Source organism: Panicum virgatum, chromosome 7K (genome assembly GCF_016808335.1).
Source record: "Panicum virgatum strain AP13 chromosome 7K, P.virgatum_v5, whole genome shotgun sequence".
NCBI classification, from domain to species: domain Eukaryota; kingdom Viridiplantae; phylum Streptophyta; class Magnoliopsida; order Poales; family Poaceae; genus Panicum; species Panicum virgatum.
The window spans coordinates 11,677,482-11,702,365 of NC_053142.1; the positions used below are offsets into that span (position 1 = coordinate 11,677,482).

Below are 24,884 nucleotides of genomic sequence, written 5' to 3' on the forward strand. Positions count from 1 at the left end.
CCTGTAACAGGAGAGGAACGACGAGGTCCAATCGGGAGGATAGTGACGTCATGTTCGTCTAGAAAGGCATAGTCATCAAAGGAGGGTGCAATACTCTCAGCGAATGGAAAAGATGACTCATCGAAAGTCACATGGCGAGAGATGAGCACACGGTTGCTGGACAAATCAAGGCAGCGATAGCCCTTGTGTCCAGCAGAGTAGCCAAGAAAAACACAGAGGGAGGATCGAGGTGCCAATTTGTGCGCAGCAGTGGAGGAGAGGTTAGGATAGCATCGACAGCCGAAGACACGCAAGTGGGTGTAGGTCGGGTGAGTGCCATAGAGAGCTAGAAAAGGTGTCGAGAAGGACAGAGTTTTAGTGGGGAGGCGGTTAAGAAGATAGGTCGCAGCATGAAGAGCCTCGACCCAGTAGTACAGGGGCATGGACGCTTGGAAGAGGAGAGAGCGAAGCACATCATTCGTTGTGTGAATCGCCCGCTCGGCCTTGCCATTCTGCTGAGAAGTATATGGACAGGACATGTGGAGAGCAATACCGTTAAGAAGAAAGAAGTGGTGAGCGGAGGAGTTGTCGAATTCTCTACCGTTGTCACACTGGATGCTCTTAACGGTGGAGCCAAATTGTGTGCGTACATAGTTAAAGAAGTTAGAGAGAGTGGAGAAAGTTTCAGACTTGAGACGGAGAGGAAAAGTCCAAAGAAAATGAGAGCATTCGTCCAAAATGACTAGGTAATATTTGTCATCCGAAACACTAGCGACAGGTGATGTCCACAGATCACAATGAACCAAATCAAAATTATGACTAGCCCTAGAGTTCGAAGAGGAAAAAGGAAGTCAGACGTGACGACTGAGTTGACATGCATGACAAAGAGAACTAGCAACGTTCTTAGTACATGGTATGGCAGTAGTGCTAGCTAGCTTGGTGAGAGCTTCATGACCGAGATGCCCAAGACGATGATGCCACAAGTCAGACGAGGTGACGGCGGCGAGGGCATGTGTGGAGGGCGGATGGAAAGGATAGAGCTCGCCGGAGCTATTGCACCTGGCGATCACGGTCCGAGTGCGGAGGTCCTTCAAGGAAAAACCAAGAGGGTCAAACTCTATAGAACAAGAGTTATCTGTGGTAAACTGACGGACTGAAATAAGATTCTTGATGGCTGGGTGTGACAAGAATGTTATTTAGAATGAGAGGACCACGGGCGGAAGGAAAAGAGAAAGAACCAGTGGAGGTAACAGGGAGTAGAGACCCATTACCAACGACAATGTTAGGGGGGTTGGAGGAGGAGGAGGAGGAGGATGTCAGAATACCGGACTTGGGCTGGCACGTACTGCACCAGAGCAGAAAACTCGAGAGGCGTCTGCACGGAGTAGCCTGGCGGTCCATACGCTATAAAGGCTTGTGGGCCAGGCCGGGCCTGCTGGAACTGCTGGGGGGCGTCGGTATTCCAGGCCGAGGGCCCAGAATAGATGATCCAGGAGCCTGGCCAGGCCGGGCCTGGTGTGACCAGACCTGGACGGTGCCGGCCCAGGGTGTCGACTAGGAGGGTGCGCCGGAACCCTGGGGGGCGCCGCCAGTGCCGCCGTTGCTACCGCTGCCATTGCCGCCGCTGTTGCTGTTGCTGCCACCCTGGTTTCCACCGCCTTGGTTCCCCTTACCACGACGGCGATTCTGGTTATTGTTATTGCCGCCAGAGGTCCCCTTGGCATCAGAGGGCGATTAAGAACCGGCCGACGGTGGCTGGGAACCAGTGGCGGCGATGAGGGCGGTGGGGTTCTGCTTGCGGTCGTCGAGAGAGATCTCTTCCAGCAGCAGGATGGAGCGGATCCCATCGAAGGCCGGAAACGGGCGCTATTGCCGGATGAGAGGAACCATGTGGACGAACCGGTCACTGAGGCCGCGAAGGAAGGCGAGCGCGAGCTGGCGATTAGTAAGGGGATCGTCAAGGGCGGCGAGATTGTCGGCCATGGTTCGGAGGCGACGGGAGAACTCCAAGATCGTGAGATTCCCTTGGGAAAGCTTTCGGAACGTGGCCTCGAGATGAAGGGCACGACTCTCCTTGTTGCCGAGGAACTGGTCCTCCAGGAAAAGCCATGCCGAGCGTGCCGAGTCGAACGACATGATGTCCTCTAGGAGTCCGGCAGAGACGGTGCCGTAGAGCCAAGTGAGCACCGTGGACTCCATGGATACCCAAGAGGGACGGTCCATGCGGGGTTCGTCGGAGAGGACGTGATCCGCTAGGGCGTACTTGTTGAGGACGACGAGGAGAAGCCGGCGCCACTTGGAGTAGTTGTTGGAGGCGAGATCGAGGGTGACCGGAACGAGGGAGCGGATGTTGAGAACGGCCACGACTTGCACATGGAGAGTCGCCGTGGCGGCCTCCTGTTCAGCGAGGACGATCGCAAGATCGGCGGCCTCTTTCTGGCGGCGCTCGGCCGCGAGGTGCTCCTGTTCCTCGGCCTCCTGACGAAGATGGCGGGCTTTGGCTTCAGCGTGAAGACAATCTTCCTCGGCCTTCCGGAGGCGGTCGAGTTCAGCAGCACGGAGGCGCTGGAGTTCTTCGAGTTCAGAAGGCGTCATGATGGAGACGGGGTGCGGCGAGCGGCGCAGGTGTCGAGGACACGAGGCGCGGGTCAGCGGCGCAGGGAAGAGCGGCGAGCGGCACAGGCGTCCAAGGACAGCAGCTGCACAGATCAGCGACGCGAGGGTTGGAGCGGCGAGCGGCACAGGCGTCAAAGGTGACGGCGGCTGTGCGGGTCGGCGGCGCTAGGGTTATGTGCGGAAGCGGTGGTGGAGGGGGCGCAGGAAGGTAACCTCTCTTGATACCATGAAAGCTGGATTAGATGGGAATAATGGATTGATTGTATTGCCTGTAGGATTACAACATATATAGGCCGAGGAGACCTATCCTACACGTACATGACTTCAACCAACAGTTTTGGCTGAAACTAATGCGGATATTGACCCCACTGGAAAGAGAACAAAGAACATTGTGTTACAAGGATGTATTGGAAGCATAAAAGTTGTGAGTATTATGCGTAATATCTAAACATATAGTTAACACTGGGACTATATGACTTTATGGAAATTCAATGTAGTGAGTACCTGCTGCGAATATTTAAGTTGATTACTCAAATTACATTACCAGCTTAAGCTTTTGGATATTTTGGTTCCTGCTTCAAATTCAATGTGTTAATATCTTATCTTTGTTCTTTCTGGAAATGTCAAGTCCTTTGGTTAGCTGAAACTGATCTGTTTACCAATTCTAATGTCAAATCTGGACCAGCAACATTACTATTCATCCAGCCCTGACCCTTGCCAATCGGTGCAGCAAGCTTGTTGTAAGTGCAACTAACTATTTGGTTCTTCTTTGTTTTTTGGCGTGTGACTGTCCTATCCGAATTTTCAGTGAAACTTGTACTAACAGATTTATAAAAAAACTGTCTAGCACTTGTAGCTAGAAGAGGACTTCCCTCATTTACTCATTTACTTGTTTTAAATCCCAAATTTAATCTGTGGTTGTTTTCTTTGCTCAATGGGCCTCGGCTTCGTATTTGTTTTAATCTCAATTAGCAAATGTATCGATCTTGTGTTGAACATCTCAATTTTGTTGCAATGTATTTTCCATCAATTTGTCTGCTCTCACTAGTAGAAAACAAGCCAAAGGTCCACTCTAAAAATACCAGTATGAAAATGAACCGGTACCCATGCTAGCATATGTACCGGTTCATCTTCATACCGGTACTTTTGGGGTTGATGGAATCTATGGATGAGCCTTAGGTATCGGTTGGTAACACACCAACCGGTACCTAAGGCTCATCATAGGTACCGGGTGGTAACTTTTACATTAGTACCGGGTGGTACCATCAACCGGTACCTATGGATGAGCCTTAGGTACCGGTTGGTGTTACCAACCGGTACCTAAGGCTCATCCAAGGGTTACTTCAAAAGGAAAATATCTCTCTTCTCATTACAAGTGATGTGTAGGTGAGATGGTAAGAAAGGTGCACGTGATGCAAGAAGTCACAAGTTCGAATCCCAGCCACCACCGCATGCATATTTTTGACAAAAATGAATGCCATTGGTACCGGTTGTGTTACCCGGCGCTAAAGCCAAGAGCCTTTGGTCTCGGTTGCGGGGTACCGGTTGGAAAAACCGGTACCCAAGGCCCTATTCAACTGGTGCCTAAGGGCCTTTTTCCAGTAGTGTCTATTGCCTACTGTTTTGAGTGCTGGAGTCCTGGCTGAGATTGCAGTAACCAAGTAGCAATCATACATGTCTTTTGTCATGCTATATGCCACTAAATGAAATTAACCAGGAAAAGGTTATAGGAATTATAGAGTTGACTGCTGGCAGTAAACTTGGAATTTATTTATTGTGGTAATTATGTACCAACAAACAGAATCTGACCCTGGACATAACTAATTGTTCAAAAGAAGAAGCGACACGAATTATAGGTACAATGAGTTGAATAATGAACCAAGCCGTATGCTTCAATTTTCAAGATAGATAGAAGAGTTGTTGTTGAGCTTAAATAAGGAGAGCAATGTAACCACAGTTATTTACTAATTATTTTTTATCTTTCAGTTATGAAGCAACTTCATCCAGACAGAGCCGTAGCCTGGCAAAGGAGATTGTAACAGCTGCCGTCGGTTCTGTATTTCTTGTAAGCCATACAGATCTTTTTGGTGGTTGTACAATTCCATAGGGCAAACAATTCATGTCAAGTTAGCTTTGATTATTCTTCAGGGCTTTGGGTCTCTGTTCGTGCTCCTTGCAAGTGGTGTTTATGTCTGACGACTGGTTATGCAAGCCGTTTGCTTTGTGTTCTCCAGCCGTAGGCCCGTAGTTATAGGATGTTAGATTCTGAAATTACTGAAATTATGTGCTGTTGTTGCGAATATGCAGTCATTTGAACTTATTTAAGATAAATGTATGAGACCAACTGAGCTGAAGCGATGGTCTGAACCCCCCCCCCCCCCCCCTTCAGTTTTATTCCTTGCGTTCTGAGTGCCGAGTGATTTTGTACCGCAAGGATGTGTGTTGTCCAATTGGTAAAAAAGAGCAGTGCACAGAAGTACTTTTTTATTAAAAAAGTAACACCTTTTTTTAAAAAAGTAACACCTTTTTTTTAAAAAAAAATAACACACGATCCTTTCACTCCAATCGGTACCTGAACACAACAAAAAGAGTCTGGGATGCAATATGAGTCCAATCAGTGTTGTTCAGAATGCTAAGCGATCTTCACAACACTTCGCTTGTCAACGAGACTTTGCATTACACAAACTGGCGAAGAAACTTCAGGAGGCCAATCTTGCTGCCCGGCTACAGCGGCGGCGGTGGCGGCAACAGGAAACGGCGGCGAGCGAGCGCGGAAGGAGAGCCACCCCGGCGACGGCGGAGGCGGCAGCAGCAACAGAAAACGACGGTGAGCGAGCGCGGAACGAGAGGCACCCCGTGCCGACCGCTGAGTCATCTAATAGTCGCCACAGCACATTCAGACCGGTGCGGTCTTTCTTCAGCAGGACGGTGCTCGGAACCGAGGACAACCTGACCTTACTCTGCCGCTTCTTATCCGAGTCGTCTATCTCTCTTAACCCAAATGCGCCCACATGATGCCGTGCACGCGCGGCTCGCGTGCTGCAGCCTGAAGCAGCGCTGACACGGCCGGTGTGCTGCAGCCACAGGGAGGGAAGCGTGCTTCTCTCGATCAACTGCCTTGCGCTAGCCAAGGATCCCGAGAGCAAATCAGGAACGGACACAAAAAATGTTCGGACACCAACTCTACAAAACTCATCATGTACTATTAAAAGAAAACCAATTACGTACAAGAATTGGAAACCTATAAATGTATATGGACGTACACACCAACAAGAATTGGAAACCTATACATGTATATGGTCGTACACACCAACAATTGGAAACTAAAAGTGATCGAGTGCTCTGGCCTAAGAGGGGAGAGGGTGAATTAGGCACTTTAAAAATCTTAACTTATGGCTCCAACTTCTTTTGCACAAAACATAAGCTAGATCATGCTAACTAGATGTGCAACTATAGTTCATCTAGTGTCAAACTCTCATCCCAAAAGAGTTTTACAACCTATAGTCAATCCTAATAAAGAACTACACTAAGAAGTAAAGGCACAAAGATTGCAATATGAAATACGGAACCTTAAAGATGGGATGAGAGGAAGCAAACTCTCGACACGAAGATTGATCCCGTGGTTCGGATTGCCACAAAGGCGCCCCTACATCCACGTTGTTGAAACACTCACGAAGAGTATTGCTTCCGGCAATCACACTTTGATCCCGCTTTCCATTAAGGAGCTTGCTCACAAAGGAGAGGGGGTCTCCACGTCCCCCGTACAAGGTTGTCGTCACCGCTCCACACCAAGCTGGAGGGTCGATGACGTGCCGGCGAGCCACCAATTGCTCCAAGGGGCCAGCGCACCGAAATACTTGTTGGTTCACTCTAAAACCAGCCAGAAGGCACAACACCTTGTTCTCACACTCTCTAAAGAGCTAATTCTAGCACTAACACTCACAAAGTTTGTGCTAAGCCTAAAGACTTGATCAATATGCATTTGGGTTGGCTTGAAGGTGTTCTTCAATATGTATGGGGTCTCTCTAGCCTCCAGCAACTCCAAAATGGCTGGGGGATGCCATATATATAGTCCACAAACTCGAAGTAGCCGTTTGTAGCCATTGGGGGCATTTCTGCGTAAGCATCAGAATAACCAGTGATATGCATCGGTTTAACCGGTGCCGCACATAAATCAGCTTCTTCGTGTTTTGACCATAACTTTTTACTCCGAACTCCGATTTCGATGATCTTGTACTCTATGAAAAGCTTGTGAAATTCTCTACAAGATTCTACTAAAGTCCATCTCATTTGAATAAGTTTTGGGCATCGGTTAAACCGATGCTTGTCGGATAGACCGATGCAGGGTCATAGGAAGAACCGGTGCTACTGATTTTTGTATAACTCGTCCAATTCAACGTTTCTTTGAGTTCTTTCTTCATTTTTTGCTTTGCTAATTCTTTTTACTGTATTTTTGGGAACTGAGAAGATTCACTTGACAAACTTGTTAGTTCTGTTGATTGCGTTGTCACACAATTAGCAAAATCCCAAATAATGGCCTAATTGGGCCATGTTCCTTACAGAAACCTATACATATATACATTCGCTCTCACCTGAACAACCAGGAGTCCTAGATGGGGTATCCAAATTAAACCTCCTGTAGCCCCCCTTAAAACTATACCATCATTGATCGCAAATAAACGAGAAAATTGCATTTTTAGGACTTCAAACAATGTGCTTCGGTATTATAGGACATCAAACATCGACATTGCTAAAATGACCTTTGAAACATTGGCTTTTTGCTATACATGACATTTGGTCTTTTTAATTAATTTGGTAAACTGAAATACATGTATTTGGAGACCTTAACACCCTTTTGCCCTTCTCTATCGATTCATCTGCTCACGCTCACGATTAAAACTGCCCGCCTCTGCGTGACGAGCATGTATAGCGAGCCTCACCGTAGCGCGCCGCTCAGCTGCTCGAGCGGCCGCCGCGTGGCCTCACGCCACATCATCTCGGCGAGCTCGAGCTCCCGCAGCAAGCCACCGAGGATCTCGACGTGCTGCGCCAGCCGCCGGTGCGCGTTGCGGTGCCGCCGTGCCGCCAGCGCGGCCTGCACGACCATGGACACCAGCACGAGCACGTCACATCCACGTTGACCGGCTGCGCCACGTTCGAAGCCTCTCCCAGCATGGTCCACAGGCTGCTCGAGCTGTCCAGCAGCGCCATGGCCACCTATCCTTCTCGATGCTGCCATGACTTGCAAGTAACACACTATAATGATGTGAGACGGCGCGGCGCGACCAGCATCGACCCACGCGACGCGGCCAGCAGCTGGCGCGCCAAGGCCAACGTGTGCGCTCTCCTGGGCTGCTGCGTCGGGAGGAGAGGCAATGACGGCATCGCGATTGATGAATCATCAGGAGAAGAAACGTCGGAGGAATCGGTCACCTAGGGTTTAGGCAGAAGGGCAAAAGGGTCATTTGGTCTCCAAATACATTTATTTCAGTTTACCAAATTGATTAAAAGGATCAAATGTCACATATAGCAAAGAGCCAATGTTTCAAAGGTTATTTTAGCGAAGTCGTTGTTTGAAGTCCCATAATATAACGAAGCACATTATTTGGAGTCCTAAAATGGCAATTTTCTCCAAATAAACAATCCCGCGCACAACCAAAGAATCTAGCAACGCCCAACAGTTGATCAACGACAAAACACATCCTTCTCGTCAAATTCTCGCTGGTACGTCTGATCAATTAAACTGTACTACCTGTGCTATCTAAAATTACATATAGTTAATTCTGAACATTATAATGCAGAGAAAACATGGATTCTTTCGAACTATATTTTCGACTGGAGATGAGAAGCATGCAGGTCACAACATGCATGAAGAAGAATCAAATATGACCGTCGTTTCTTTTGATCGTAACAAATATTCGACTATCCACACAGTTTCAGAGGAAGAAGAAAAGCCCTCTACCAGCTCGGATTCACCAGAAGAAACAGAGGAATCAATAGACGACATGGATTCAACAGAAGAAGACAACTTGAACGACCAAATGATCACTTCAACCAAAAAAGAAGAGGAAAAGACTGCAGCTAACAATGTGGATTCACATGAAGAATAAAAGTACACAGAAGACAGCATGATCTCAACAGAAGACAACCAGGCCGACCACATGATAAGTTCTGCCAATCAAAAGGAAATAGATGAAAAAGATGTTGAATTATTATGCAGTCTAAGAGATTTAGAAGACAATAATGTCAAGACATCTCGACATAATAAACCAAAGAAAGCCAATACGAGTGCTGTTGCTCTGCAAGGTATATGTCTACACAAGATATTCTGTACCTATAAAATCACACAATTAGAGTAACCTTTTGTGTTTCTATCTCACTGCAGATTATGAATGTGATGATCAAAATCATGCCATTATTGATTCAATTATCAACTCTCCAGACAAGAAGATACTTGTCAGAGTGGACGAATCATTTGCTACGTACTCCCACATCAAATGCCTTCTAGACCCACATGCTTACATAAATGGTGATGTAAGTATAAATATTTAAAGTGCAATATATACAAAGTATATTTATATTCAATAGAATAAAAGTGATCTAATTTTTTTTGACATGACAATGCAGGTAATAAACCCATATATCAACTGCATCAGAGCTGAAAAGCATCTCATGTCCAGAGAAGGCGCAACAGTGTACCTGGAAAATACTTTAATATCTTACGTTCTGTGGCGTGACGGGAAATTCCTGGATGACAACAAACAAAATAATAAAACAGACACCATCGTGGAAAGGGTGACTAATTATGTTACCAACGACTTGGTAAATATATTAATGCTCGGTATTTCCAACACCATGATCATGTTAATGTGATTATTACATACATAGAAATATTTTTTGATTGATTCAGGTATTCATACCAGTAAACATAGCGGAAGTACACTGGTACCTAGCAGTAATAAATGGAAAAAGACGTGAGATACAAGTACTTGACTCGCTAGGCTTATTTGGCCGTGAGGAACTCACTTATATTGTAAGTATTTTTCAGGATCTCAGTATCTAATGTTAATTGTACCTCTCCTCTTGGATGTTGATCCAATGACTCAGATTGAAGTTTACATAGTTTGCACGGAGAGATTGGTTTGCACCTGATACGTTCCCCTTAAACATAACCTCATAATGATAAATTTTCCTATCAACAGCTACAAGGAATTCAGAGGCAAATAGACATCACAAGACAAATTGGAAAAATTGAAAAATACAAGTGGAAAGACCTCCAGGTTGCTTCATGGCCGGTTACCGAAATATTCAAAGAACAAATGCAACAAGACGGGTAAATTATGAATACATTACTGATAAACATCATCCCGTCATTTATTTTATTATTAACAATAACATCATGCTCAAATACTGGACATGCAGTGTATCTTGTGGACTTTTCATGTTAAACTACATTGAGTATTGGACAGGCGATAGACTGACTGACCCTATAACTCAGGTAATCATATAACTTTTTCCCTGTGTGAACAATAATTACGATATATTAAATACATGCAATTAATATGAGCTAAATATATGTGCAGCAATACATTTCAAAATTCAGACCGAAATTAGCTGCGATTCTATTGGATACACCATTGAACACTGCAAGAGGATGTGATGAAATTGAAGACAACACTTTTGAAGGAGCTGTGGATCCAGATGAGTGTCAGATGATAATGAACAGGAAAGAATGGGTGACCAGCTCCAAACCTCACCCTATAGGGATAACACTGAAGAAACTACAGGAAATACTTGATACAAGTAAACATATGGACCAAGATTGTTTCAATATGGGGGTGCGCATGATCGCTTGTGAAGAAACAGTATTTTTGTGGGACCCATTATGCCACTACCTGGACCTCCAATTTTCTGTAAGTATTGACATTCCATATTCTATTAACATTATTTTACAAACATGATTGAGTAACTTCAACTTCGTTGCAGTCAGTTTGTAATTTCGGATGGTATCATAAGTACCGCGTAAAAATAGAGATTCAAGAATTGGCAAAATTATTCGATGCATGGCCTGATATTGGAATTCCATTATCTGCTTGCCAAATGGTAAGATTACATCACATTATAAACTATTGTTCTGCTAATAGTTCAAACTGAAAATAAACAAACTTTTCTGTGTAGATTGTCATGCCATTTCAAACAAGTGGAAGATACATCTTGTTCTCATTCGACATGAAAGAAAGAATTATCTATATATTGGACCCAATGCATACACCTGGGCTCCAAAAGAGGATCCATCCAAATACTATCTTGATAGAATACAAAAAATTGGCATAACACTTGGTCGTGCAATGGAAGCAGTACAACCTGAATGGAACGATGATGTTTATGACTGTCGATGTAAAATTCCAGATCATATACCAAAAACGTTCGATAGGTAAATTCCTTGTATGATATAAATACATAAAAAAAATATTTTTAAAAATATATGTAACAGTTTTGTTTCGTGAAGTAATTTGACAGGGTATGTAATTATCAACTTAATGCACATGTGGGATGGTTACTACCTTGCATCAAGGATACGCATGGTTGATATTACATATTAATTTGGTCCATATTTCTTAAAAAAAATAATCAAATACTATACTAAAGATGGTCCACCTACTTTTACACAGGAGTCATTTACACTCAGAAGTGGTTCTTGATTGAGATGCTAAAATACAGAGGAAATGAAGAACCAACAGAGAACATCCTAAAGGATTTGCAAGAAACTCTTAGGAGGCTACGGGATACGTATTGCGAGAAATATTATTAGACATCTAAAATATTGGTGTACTATGTGCCACACGTGCACTACATGTCATATTGTCATATTATCATATAAAAAAATATTATCATAGTAATATATTTCAGACGTCCATGTTGTCCTGCACGCAACTGACCTCGATGCACGACAAACACAAACGCGCTGCTCAAGTAAAACCCACACATGCATGCCGCACGTGCACTTTACTAGTGATTTTCAAAAAAAAGGAAAAACACAGGGTGACATGTGGCCGCACCAGAGCGTGCCACGTGGCATGCTGATGTCAACATGACATCACTAGGTGGGGTCAGATATGCTGATGTCAGCAGCGGGCCATGCTGATGTCAGGATTGACCTGGTCAATGTTGACCGTTGATCGGTCGTCATAGGGTCCACGGGTCAAACAGGCCCACTGGTCATTCACACTAAGTGGCTGATAGGTGGGGCCCACGTGTCGGGTCGGTTAAAGAAAAAAAGGAAAGGGGTTACTGTGCAATAGGGTTATATGGGTTGAAAGTAGAAAGATGGCTCGGTCCAGCCCATAAACTCAGATCGGCTCTTGGTCCAGCTTGGCTTGTTACGCAGGCTGGCTCGCGGGTCAGCTTGGGTCGGCTCGCAGGCCAGTTAAAAACATCGCTCGGATTGGGACAGGCCGGTTTGGCGACATGGGCCGGGTCACGACCCAATCCGCCTGCTCCATCGCTCTCTCTCTTCCCCACGTTTCTCTTTCTCTCACTGATTCCCCGAACCCGCATGTTAGCGGCGCCCGATGTCACTGACAGGCAGGTCCGCGGGTCAGTGGCTTAGGGATCTAGTGTGGTTGATCACCAATCTGGTGTAGCGCATCTGTGTGCGGCCGATCGTGTGCGTGCCCCGTGCGGGTGGCGGGTACTCGGCAGGATGCCTGCCAGGGGCTCGTCGGTGACGACGGATTAGGACGGCTTGGACGGCGCGCGCATGGACATGGCTAGGACGAGGCAGCTCAGGCTCGACTTGGGTGCAGGCAAGGCACAGAGGAGCAGAGCAGAGACGGCGAGGGTTCGGTGGCGAAGCACAGCCAGGACAATGACAGAACAGGTATCCCCAAGCTGCGGTGGGAGTCGAAGGCTTCTTGGGGTTTGGGCTCGGACGAGGGTGAGTAGAGTTTGCTCATAGGCAGTGGGCAGAATAGGATGAGGCTTGTCACTGATGGAACAGAGGCGCGGCCAGTGGGGATCAAGGCTGGGTCTTGGCGATTTGGCCCGACGTAACAAGGTAGGACCTCGATGGTGGAAAAACTGACGCAGGCATGTCGGAGCGGCAGCGATACGACCTTCGTGCGCTAAATCCAGCATTCTAGGGCTGCGGTGGGTTTGGACGCGCATGCGGGCACCTGGAAAGCCAGGGTCGCGGCGGAGGTCGATGGCGTTGTTGACACCGTTTTCTGGCACGTGTCAATTGTTGGCATTTCTTAAGTCGCTACCGGGTTTGCGAAGACCTCGGCAACGGCCTCAGAAAAGCCCGTTGGCGGTCCTTAGTGCAATCACTAGAAATCGCCATGTCCCATCCTAGCAACTGCACCCAAGGGGTGCCACTCTCGTGGTATAATCTATACAATTACAGAAGGATCCGCAAGCGCACGGATATACCGTTGTAGCATTTCACTTGGAGAGTAAGGGTGTCGTTATTTATTTGTTCCCAAAGGATGGTAGTGGCAAAGGTATTATACTTAATATTAACCATGACATTGTGCCTCAAGCAATAGGCAAAACTCTGACAAGGGCAAGTCAAGATAAAGAAATAAGCAAGGGTAATGCAACACAACACACAACCACACTCTAGGAGGAAGGAATAAATGAGAGAAACGACCAAAAGAAAGAATTAAACTATCATATGTTAAGTCAGCTGGAGCTTAGGCTAGGTTAGGTGTCCTAGTGCTTCTATCCAAAGTTGGGTTTATGTTAAGACATGGTTAGGACTACAGGTGCTAGGAAAATGGTATAGCGGAGAGAAGCTCCCGCACTGGAGTACATCCAGTCCCGTTACCTCTTTGCATGAACTCCTACACCGGACCCGAACATCGGGGAATACGCTAAACGCAACACCGTTGTTACGCCGGACGAACAGGGTTGTCACCACCTGTCGTCTATCCCAGTTACAACGTGAATCATGGTCATATCCGAAGGATCCCGCATACCCGAGCACCACGCTCGTGTATGAGGTCGCTACCCTAGCGTCCCCGGGTCTCCCACCCTTCTGATGGACAAGTAAAACGCTAGAGCAAGCCCGAAAGCACAACGAATCCCTATCCGTACCCAGATCATCTGGCCTAACCAAGACCGTAGCATAACTAATGAACGAACTAAGCATGGATTGATAAACTATCAAGATAGTAAAGAAACCATGGAATATCTCCATATTATGAATAGAAGTCTGACAAGTCGGATACAAAGCCATACCGGGAGCCGATGATTGCTCAACGACCCCGAGGACGACTTGCTTCGCTAAAGGAGAACTTGCCTAGCTCCACAACCTATCTAAGAGAGCAAGAGAGAGAGAGAGAGAGCCTCCTTGGAATGAGTGGAATGAAGTGTGTGTGTGTGTGTTGAGAGGGGTGAGAGGGGCCCTATTTGTACTAGTGGAGGTCGGTTCCCGCTAAAAGAATATATGGAAGGTGATCAGGAGACTTGGGGGCGACTCCTCCTCGAAGCGCACCTGGACGGGAGGCTGTCCAGGTTCGGCCGACCCAGGGGGTCGGCTGGCCGCACTTGGCCGCCTCTCATCCTCATCCTTTTCTGGTAGGCTGACATGTGGGTCCTGATGCCTTTCCTTGTATGCATTATGCGTGGCGCGCCCGTTTGCTCAGAGATCACCGCTGCGACCTGCGTAGGCAAGATGGCCCTCGACCCTTCTCCTTCGCTACTTCTGCCAGCTACTCCTCCGATTGGCGTCGCTGCACGCCGCCTGGCCGTCGCCAGCGAAGAACTCGAAGAGGACAGAGGGGAAAAGAAAGAAAATGGAGCTGATCAAGGGAGGTATTGGCTAATATCCACGGCCCAGCCCTCCTGACATGGAGCGCCTGTGCCAAGTCAGCTCCACGGTGGCCAGTACACGTTGGCAAAAAGGCTCCACCGAGGGGTTATGGACTAAATCGACACAACTTGACAACTTAAAGGTGCCATATTTCGATTTTACAAGATCGTGGACCTAAGTGGTACCTCGGGACAAGTTTAAGGGCCACTGGTGTATTTATCTTAATTTTTTATTCCTAGGAATTTCTGGAAGGTTATAATTCAGACTTTAGTGGATATAACTACAGCATTACCAAAAAAATTGTTGAAATCCATATTTTTCGGCTTATTAACGTTCTGGAAAAATCCAGGATGTTACATGGCTTACCTCCATGACCTTCCATTTCAAGAGGGCATCGCCCTCGGGAGAGGCGACATAGGGTTTGGTCTGAGAGAAAAATACTGTTGATTGGCAGGAGAAGCAGCCTGTAGAACAAAGTGTATGACAGACTCACCATAGATTGCCACATCTCCATCAGAAACCAATATGCTAATGAGCGACTTGAAGCTATCACCGCAGACAAAGCCACAACTGATGCTGGGGGTGCAAGACTAAGCTCAGCGTGATGAACGCAGAAGAAGAAATGCAAGATGCACCAAATGTAGGAGTATCGCGGAGGAGCGTTGGTGACAAATAGCGCGCATTCTGCAAGACAAGTTCCGTCAAGATGATGAAGATGGATTTTACACTCTGATGGCCAACATCACCTACACTGCGGCTGTGCTGGAACAAATCCTAGATCCCGCACTACAGCAAATTGTATAGCTGCTCAAGCGCGTCAATGTCCAGCTCGACAGGCTAGCCTTGGCTTCTTCATTCTCAAGAAGTCGGGATTAGCAAGCTAGCAACCGAACACCTGGTGGAAGACCAAAGCACAGATAGGAAGGTGGCCAGAATGGTCCGAGTGGCCCCAACTAAGATCCAAATTATCAAGATCGACAGTTAGTCCAGGGCAACCAGAATCTAGCCTAGGGTAACCAGAATCATGCACTTGGGCACCTGATGCTAGCACATTTTGCCACGGCGGAGCAAGAGGCAACCGACCCTAACCTCCATCCCCCGCAAGTCAAGACAACTAATGATCCCTTATTGATGCTCCAACGGAAGATCTCTGTGGCTTCATAAACATCCGGCGCGATGCCCAGGAAATCATCAATGCCCACCAAGAGTTTCTTAAGCTTTTGGAATAATTCCGCAAGCGCATGGAACACCATTGTAGCATTTCACCCAGGAGTATTCTGGGATATCGTATTTCCCATGGGAAGCAGTTAAGCAATGTATATTAGTCATCATTCATCTAAATGTTACCAACTTATTCCAAACAAATGATATGGAATGAAGGGAAAGATAACGGCATGCATCCTCACCACAAGGATAAAGATAGCTTGGAGGTAAATGAGATAATATCTCAGTTCCTATGATGGGTCATTCTCATGCCAAGGGGCAGGGAATGTAGGTTAAGGTAGCACTGCTTCAGAAGTATTGTAGCCACAAGGGAGATAGCTTACTATAGAACCCGAAAGCAGTGGGAATGTAAACTATCTTCATCTTTCATTCACTTTGGTAGCTGGAAGAGGAAGAACTTCAGAAAGGGGTAAGAGTGGAGTCCAACGGCAACCTGCAACTACTGCTATGAAAGCAGATGAACATGGTGGACTACAAAGGACGGACAAGACCGTCACCACTTGCCGCCTACCACTGCGGTACCGTGGGGTGGAACACAACCCAAGGTAACTATCTAGCTTAGGCACCGCAACTATACTATCAAGTTACTGACTTCCACCTCGCGCTAAGGCTAGAAGAAACCCTAAATGGATAGAACTTGCAATCCACGCAGACAAGGAATCCTGTGAATGAAAGGGAAGCTAGAGAACAACCTAGCTGCTAAGCTCCACAACTATTTTGGTAATAATCTAGACATTGGAAAGTATCGCAGAATGTAAACTGGCCATGGAGGAAATGCGGTAAAGACCACTATATTAAAAAGAAAATGTCCTACAAGAGAGTAAAGATACAATGGAACTCATACCAAGACTCCTGAAGATGATTCCAGAACCAAAGAGAGCTCCGGACTCTAACTCCCAAACTAATCTTTGAACTACGTGGGGAAGCACCATCCAAAGGGGCGCCTCCCCAAGTGGGAGAGAAGTGGTGAAGTAAGGTCCAAATGAGAGTGAGGGAGAGGGGTCCTATTTATAGCTAGCTAGAGGTTGGTAAATACCCAGAGCTTCAAGTGTACACAATATTGGTGGTTGAGTTAACTTCACACAAAGATGGTTCTCAGACGTTGACATGTGGGGCCGACCAGCATCTCCTAGGCTGGTCAGCCTACGGTTGGCACCATCTGGCACCGACCTCCTGGTGAACATTCCTGATTGCCTCCTGAAGTCGGTTGTCGGTTGCTTGGGTCCAACGTGCGGAGTTGCTAGGCCAGTTACTTGGAATTTCCACCAAATACATCCAATCAACTTCCATTGTGTAGTGGATGGTCATCACAAATCAGCCACTTGGTTTCCCTGAATTTGATTGAGTTTGCTTCGAGTTGTGGCTGTCCGATCCATGGTAAAAGCCTTCCACACATATCTTTTGTATTTCCTTGTATATCCAGTGCATAGGGGTACATTGGGGGTCCCTAATGGTCTTGTGGCAAGATATGACGTGCTTGGCAAAGGTGTCGGGCTGGCTGCAGCCTTTGCACAACAAGAGTCCGAAACTTGTGATTTGCATAATTTTTGCATTCGGACTCCAAATTGGGTGAACCAAATGTCCAATTCAGTCATCTCGAATAGCTCTTTAACATGGAAATGTCAAATTTGGTATTTGACAATGTTTGTAACACTGTCATCTTATGTCCATGTTACACCATCCTTAAATATGCTCCATTTAGTGTTTGTTTCTTGCATATTCTGAGCACAATCCTGCAAAACATCTCATACCACCCAAACTTGTGGAATTTATTAGTTTAAAGCAAATAATGCGTACAAATATATTTATAGCCACTTGATTTACCGAGATGTTGGTGGTCAATGTTGTAATTAACGACCACCAACAGCGACCAATTTTGGGCATTCTCATGTCACTTCAGCTTGCATATCTATCCATACAACTTCAAACTAGTAGGCTTCAACATGTATGTCATCAAGACCCCTCCCTAAGAATGTCTCAGGATCTACTCCCAGGGCATAGAAGTCGCAGTTGGTGACAACATCACGAAGGTCATCTACTTCCCGATGGTCTTGAAGTCACCTCAGCTCACATGGTTGGGAAGCCTCCAACAAAACCCCATCAACTCCAGGGATAATATGAGGAAAGTCTTCTCCACCCACTTCCGGAGGGCCATCATGCGCGCAGGTACTCGACATGATCTAACCCAGTGCAAGCAGCAGAAAAACAAATCCTTGCACACCTACACTCGTCGCTTCTTCGAGACACATGCCACCATCGCCAACATCTCCGATCAGGACATCATTGACTGCTTCCAACACTACCTTGCCAACGGGTACCTCTATAAAGATTTCGGCCGGTAGTACCCCAAGACCGTCGGGGCACTCCCTGACATGATGATAAACTGGGCGGACCAAGAGGAGCAAGCGAGCGACCACTACCCGAAGCGGGGCGATGACTACAACAAAAACAATTGGGGCGACAACAAACCGCAACAACAAAGCCAGCGGGACTACTCGGACTCCAACAGCAAGCATACGCCAGATGATGTCATCGCTGCTATTGAACGCCCCCTGCGCGGCAAGAAATGCACCACACAAGAACAATTTGATAACCTCCCGTAGAAAATTGCCTGTTCCATCTTGGCGGCAAGCATGCCGTCATCGACTCCAATAACCTCAACAAAGCTATCAAGGGTCTGCCTTTTGACAATGACATGAAGAAGGCCAAATATAAAGACGAGGAGGACAAGGAAGACCCAAAGAAACTGCAGGTCTATCAAGATGCAAACCGAGTGGTCAATGTCATCTTGGGCGCTGACACATGATTCTTAACCAAGCCGGCGCAGATGCTCACACTCAGGGAGATCATGTCCACTGAGCTAGCCACACAACGCTTCCTCAAGATACAGTGAGGCCGAGATCTCCATCTCAAGGGAAGATCGATAGACTAGCTTCTGCGGGTCCAAAATACATGTATTGAGTTAAGGGTTCAAAACCCTGTAGATTTAGCGCTTCATGAGTAAAATTAAAAATGATTGGAGTCCTCGACTTACACCTATTATATAATTATATAATACATATCATATCTATTTCTAAAGTACGTAATGTTCTCACCTAAATTTTTAGTTTGGTCAGCTTTGTGTCATTGGCTGGTGGGGTTTGATCTATCCCATATGATGCACTTGGAGGAATCCTAGAGACAAGACTTACCGATTTTACATACATATTTTGAGGATTTGGCTGGTGGCTGATGCTGATTTGCTGTGAGAAAAAAATACTGCTTTCTAGCTGGTGGATGATGACTGGTGCTGATTTAGTGTGAAAAAAATACTGCTACTGGTTGTCAGCAGAACAGAGCAGGCAGTCTACAGTTGTGATCTGTAGTTTAAGCTAGGCGGTGGCTTTGTGCAGATAGCGGCCCGCGAACTGTGAAGATTTGGTCGTCTATTAGTTTGCGGGATGTTTAGCTGGCTCGTGCGTACCGCACATGGCTAATCACTGGGACTTTTTGCGCTAAAACAAAAGGCATGAACCATTGGATCATTAACAAGACCCAATTGCGCCAATTCAGTTTCCATCAGCACAGTTGTATATTCGCTTGCTTTTTGTGTCTTCGTCCGTGCTCCCAATAGATGTACGTTTAAATTATTTCTCGTTTGAACGGCAAGCACACATCCACACAGAGTTGCACATGTAGCAGAGAAACTTACACAATTTTTTTAATCACTCCATGCTACTTGCAGGACGATATAGCAATAAGACAGAAGTAGCATGTACTTCCAATCTTCCATGGATGAAGGCTGCTGTGCTGAATTTGTACGACAAGATGCAACATGCCGTGGGGACTGGCAGCAACCAGTGCAAGACTTGCTGCAGCACTGAACTTGTTGGTGAAGAATTTCCACAAATACTATTATAGATTAATTTTCACCACTGGCTCTAAACCCATTTTCACCGCCGGTCCGTAATAGTGGCCGGTGGTGGAAATGATATTATCACCGCCAGCCCTTGTTACGGGCTCAAAGTCGTTGGGCTTAGTGGGATTTAGGGCCGGCGGTGAAAACCATTTTCACCACCGGTCCGTGGCCACGGACCGGTGGTGAAAACTAAAATCATTTTCACCGTTGGCCCTAGGTTTCCACGGACCGGTGGTGAAAACTAAAATCATTTTCACCGCTGGCCCTAGGTTTTCTCCGCCGGCCCTAAACTCCACTGAGCCCAACGACTTTGAGGCCGGCGGTGAAGATTTTCACCGCCGGTCCGTTAGGAACCGGCAGTGAAAATGATGGTGGTAAAAATAGTTTCTGTAGTAGTGAAAGACAACGAAATACATGCCCGTGCAGCAGAAAGGAGATCATGGCGTCATTACCCTGGTCATTGGTCAATATGACCAATTCTTGCTGAGTTCAGAAATCACTGAAGGGATGTAACATTCGATCATCAAAATGAACAGGAACACAAACAAGGTGGTTGATAGGCAACCATTCCTAGCTCTTGCCTTTTCTCTTGGGAAGCAAATATGCATTCTACTCAATGGATTGTGCAAAGTGCACTCCAGAATTTTGATTGGGGCATATTTTAGTCCATATCTGTACCATGCCTCTACGTAATGCATTATATCTTTCAAAAAAAAGAAAAAAACAAGCAAGCAATGGGGTAGGTGAACGGGATCCGGTAGTCAGTGGTCACATGGCACACCCAAGCAGGACATCCCGGAGCAGATCGGAAGCTTCTCTTAGCGCTTAATTATACTTGCCAGTTGGTCAAGGATGTGCATGAGCATGAGCATGATTTAGGAGCCGAGACCACATGCGTCGTCGGTTTGGAGCCATACTGAAAGGGACGAAATGCAAAACCAGTTCCACATGTTGCACATGTGTGGCAGCGCTGTTACCGAAATGTATGCATGTGTAGCTGATGCCGCCATCTAGAAGCTGGTCCCGCCTTGTGCAGCGAAGTCATCGCTTTGCTTGGTCAGAGGAGTGGGTCGGGTCCTTTGTCTTCTCCGTGTTGCTTTGCTGTTGTTCGTGTTGTCGTTGTGTTTTCTCGTTTGTGTGTACATTTTTATCAGTGTTTCTCTTTTTTTAGTTCTTTGTGCTTTTGTGATGGTCAAGCTCTGCTTGGCCGCATCAAGATTGTGTCTGTATGCTTCCTTCTTAATGAAAAACGTGCTCAGGCAAGTATTAAACAGCCAATCAAACTAGCAGTCCAACTCCAACTAGCAGTCCCTCTGACCTGCAAGCACTCCCAGTCCCAGTCTCCCAGACTATATATATAGCTGGAGTAGCTACTCATCCTAAGGCCACACAGATCGGTGCATCACACTCCAACTCCAACTAGCATCAGCTCCGAGCGTCTTGCAGCACCTTGCCAGCCATGGCCGCCGCGGCTCCCGTGTCTGTTCGCCGCATCAAGCTGGGCTCCCAGGGGCTGGAGGTCTCGGCGCAGGGCCTCGGCTGCATGAGCATGTCCGCCTTTTACGGCCCGCCCAAGCCCGAGGCCGACATGATCAAGCTCATCCACCACGCCGTCGCCACCGGAGTCACCTTGCTCGACACCTCCGACGTCTATGGCCCGCACACAAACGAGATCCTCCTCGGCAAGGCGCTGCAGGGCGGGGTGCGGGAGAAGGTGCAGCTGGGCACCAAGTTCGGCGTCAACTTCGCCAGCGCCACTGATGTCGACATCCGCGGGGACCCGGCGTACGTGCGCGCGGCGTGCGAGGGCAGCCTCAAGCGGCTCGGCGTAGACTGCATCGACCTCTACTACCAACACCGCATCGACAAGAGGGTGCCCATTGAGGTCACGGTGAGTCTCCATGATCTGTTTCTCTTTTTCTTTATTAGTACTCCGTGTCTTAGGAGTATGTATATGAGATGCTTATTTATCAGTGGCCCTGCGCAAATGAAATATGACATTTTTAAATCATTGCAGTGCAGCCTACTGTTTTACGCAAAAGCAGTTTTTGTTCGTGCAATCAGCACTGCACCTTAAACCATGAACTAGATCTCTTTTATTAAAAGAAAGATTACTGAGTCATTTTCTCAATGTTAATTAGATGGGTGAACTCAAGAAGCTAGTTGAAGAAGGAAAGATAAAGTACATTGGATTATCTGAAGCTTCGGCATCGACGATTAGAAGAGCTCATGCAGTCCATCCTATTACTGCAGTTCAACTGGAATGGTCATTATGGTGTAGAGACGTAGAAGAAGATATAATTCCCACTTGCAGGTACTTTTGTGAGCCCATTATGGAACCCAAAGTATGTCCAGTAACTATTACGTAGGAAACTTTATTTTCTGAATTATCTGCTTTCTTTGTAAACTTCAGGGAACTTGGAATTGGAATTGTTGCCTACAGTCCACTAGGCAGGGGTTTCTTGTCCAGTGGGGCAAAACTGGTTGAATCCCTGTCCGAGCAAGATTTCCGCAAGGTGAGCTATGGAGTATATATTGATTGTGCTTTGGTTTTACATTTCATAGGACTAGGTGGTACATTGTTTGGAAGATTTTTTCTTCATTCTAAACCATGTGTGTTTGCTATTTACTTCATCTTAGATATATTATATTTATGGATTTTGCTCATCGCTTTGATGTATACAAATGTGCAAAATACAGTATATATGGTTCCCCTTCCTAATAAGAATTTTACACTTCGGCAGCATCTGCCACGGTTTCAACCAGAGAACCTTAATAAGAATGCTCAGATATTCGAACGTGTCAACGCAATGGCCGCAAGAAAAGGTTGCACACCATCGCAACTAGCATTGGCTTGGGTTCATCATCAAGGAAACGATGTTTGCCCCATTCCAGGCACAACAAAAATCGAGAATTTCAACCAAAATGTGGGGGCACTTTCTGTGAAGCTGACACCGGATGAGATGGCCGAACTCGAGTCGTACGCTGCCGCAGGTGAAGTCTTGGGTGATCGGTATCCTGAGATGGCACCCACCTGGAAGGATTCTGAGACACCGCCATTGTCGTCTTGGAAATCTGAGTAGCCCAATACATCTTCAACAGCATGCATGGCCTGTATCTGCAAGGTGTTGAGCTGCAGAAGATCCTCAGATCTTGTTTGCAAGAGCGTCCACAGCATGTGCTTGTCTTGATGCAAGTGATGATGTGTGGTAGTGTGTGTTGCATACCTCTTTTCGTCTATTTTTCCCTTAGAACTATGTCTGAGATGAATAAGCTTTTGTACTCTTTCAGGAGTATTTTATCATCGTATTGTTGTACCAGTAGTATTTGAATTTAGTGATACATGGAAGTGTGGCATTAACACTTTGAGTGAACTGGTTGATGTTTGTGCACTTTGTTGGAATAACCTCACGAGGACAGCTTGTTAGTTTCAGAGGAGCGCAATCAGCCTAGAGAGGTAACCGATTGATAAAGTTTTCACCGTAATTTTTTTTTGAGAAAAGATTTTCCCTGCTTTATTTGTCGGAAGCAAAGCATAGAGTTCAGCAGAGAAGGTTTAACATGTTTCAACGCAGCACGCCTGCTGGAACGGAGGACAGGTAGGTTCCCCAGCAGAAACATCAACGATGCCTCGAGTTGCAGTTTTGGAGGCAGATCTTCCATGTGACGTTGCCGAAAGTGGCACGCTCACCTCCAGATAACTCCACCGCTGTGAGTTCACATGGCTTGTCACCAACAAGGCCAGCCTTCGGTTCAGCTTGACATTCATGGCCACCAGGATGTGGTCCAGCGATTCCAATTCTCCACCCGAGAAGAGAATCCACCCATTCTTCAACATGTTCACCATTCTTCTTATCAGCTAGCAGCTTCTCCCCCATCCAAACTTTGCCATGAAAGCACATCTCTTTGCGGAATTTCCATTAGCTAGCACCACATTAAAGCTGCCGAGCAGCAATTCATGACTTTATGTCTATTGTTACTGACCCACCAACAAGACACAGATTCAATATGAAAGATATTAGCTAGATAAGACCAGCACACTTTAGCCACAACACAGTCAAATAATAGGTGGCAAACTGATTTAGGTTCATTGCAGAAAAGTCAAGTTTTATCATCTACATTTTTCCTTTTGGCCAGATTATCCCGGGTTAGAATCTTGTTATTAGATAAAAGCCAAAGAAAGATATGAACCTGGGAGGAACAACAATATTCCAGATACTAGGGGTGAAAGAAGGCTGAATCCCCCTGAAGCTGATGGTTTTATAGACAGCCTGCATTGAGAATCTAGCGCTACCATCAAAGGCCCAAATTATAGCATCACAGTCATCTGTGTGAGAAATAGATTCAGCTATAGAAACTAGATCTAGCCACATTCGCATCAATCTCGGGGAGACACGTCTCCTAGAGGAGACCTTGAAGTTTTCCCCGTCCCAAAGCTCTGCAACACTCTTGTTAGTCTGTTCAGCTAGAACATAAAGGTTTCAGAATTGGATTGCTAAGCTGCAATTGCCAAACCAATGAAGTAGGTCAATCAAGTTGTGCTTGATTCATAACCAATGGAGTTGTGCTGATTTGAAGCCGGATCATCAACGTCGAGTCCTCTACCAATCGAACGTACCTTTATCTCTCAAAAGATCGGGCCTAGTCCTCATCAGCAACCCACAGGACGTAGGGTATTACACTAACCTAGCAGCCCGAACCTGTCTAATCCTTGCGTCACCACATAACCATCGATCTCTTGGCTCCGGAATCCTCCGCGTGAAACTTACCACCGGGCATACCCCTGGTGGACTTGCCGAAAATGCAATCTGATAGAGAAGCAGGTCCATTGATCTTGCCTTGAGAAGGAGTTCTTGGCCTCACTGTATCTTAGGAAGCGTTGTGTGGTTAGCCCAGTGGACATGATCTCCCTGAGTGTGAGCATATGCACCAGCTTGGTTAAGAATCACGTGTCACCGCCAAAGATGACATTGACCACTTGGTTTGCATCTTGATAGTCCTGTGGTTTCTCTGGGTCTTCCTTGTCCTCCTCGTCTTTCTATTTTCCCTTCTTCATGTCATTGTCAAGAGGGAGGCCCTTGACAGCTTTCTTGAGGTTGTAGTAGTCGATGGAACTAGCACTTTTCTGTAGGAGGTTATCAATTTGTTCTTGCGTGGTGCATTTCTTGCCGCACATGGGGCGTTCGATAGCTGCAATGACATCGTCTGGCTTCCACTTCCTCTTGGAGTCCGAGTAGTCCTGATATGACCACGTCGACTACACCAACAAGTAACATATTACAACTACCAATTCAAGCTACACCAACTCAAGTATCACCTACATCGACACCAGCCCAACTCTTTGATGAACCA

At 46.4% G+C, this 24,884-nt stretch overlaps 1 protein-coding gene across 1 annotated transcript; it reads left to right on the top strand.

Annotated features, from left to right (window-relative positions):
• Positions 1 to 20,904: 20,904 nt before the first annotated feature.
• On the top strand, positions 20,905 to 22,906 carry LOC120639793 (probable aldo-keto reductase 2). Its single transcript, XM_039915686.1, has 4 exons — positions 20,905 to 21,423; positions 21,674 to 21,846; positions 21,946 to 22,048; positions 22,277 to 22,906. The coding sequence occupies exons 1-4, from the start codon at positions 20,992 to 20,994 to the stop codon at positions 22,613 to 22,615; spliced, it is 1,047 nt and encodes a 348-aa protein (XP_039771620.1). The 5' UTR covers positions 20,905 to 20,991; the 3' UTR covers positions 22,616 to 22,906.
• Positions 22,907 to 24,884: the final 1,978 nt, after the last annotated feature.

Coding starts and splice junctions, on each gene's coding strand:
- LOC120639793 (XM_039915686.1), top strand. CDS start 20,992: ATGGCCGCCGCGGCTCCCGTGTCTGTTCGCCGCATCAAGCTGGGCTCC. Junction 21,847..21,945: donor GATATAATTCCCACTTGCAG/GTACTTTTGTGA, acceptor TGTAAACTTCAG/GGAACTTGGAATTGGAATTG. Junction 22,049..22,276: donor CCGAGCAAGATTTCCGCAAG/GTGAGCTATGGA, acceptor ACACTTCGGCAG/CATCTGCCACGGTTTCAACC.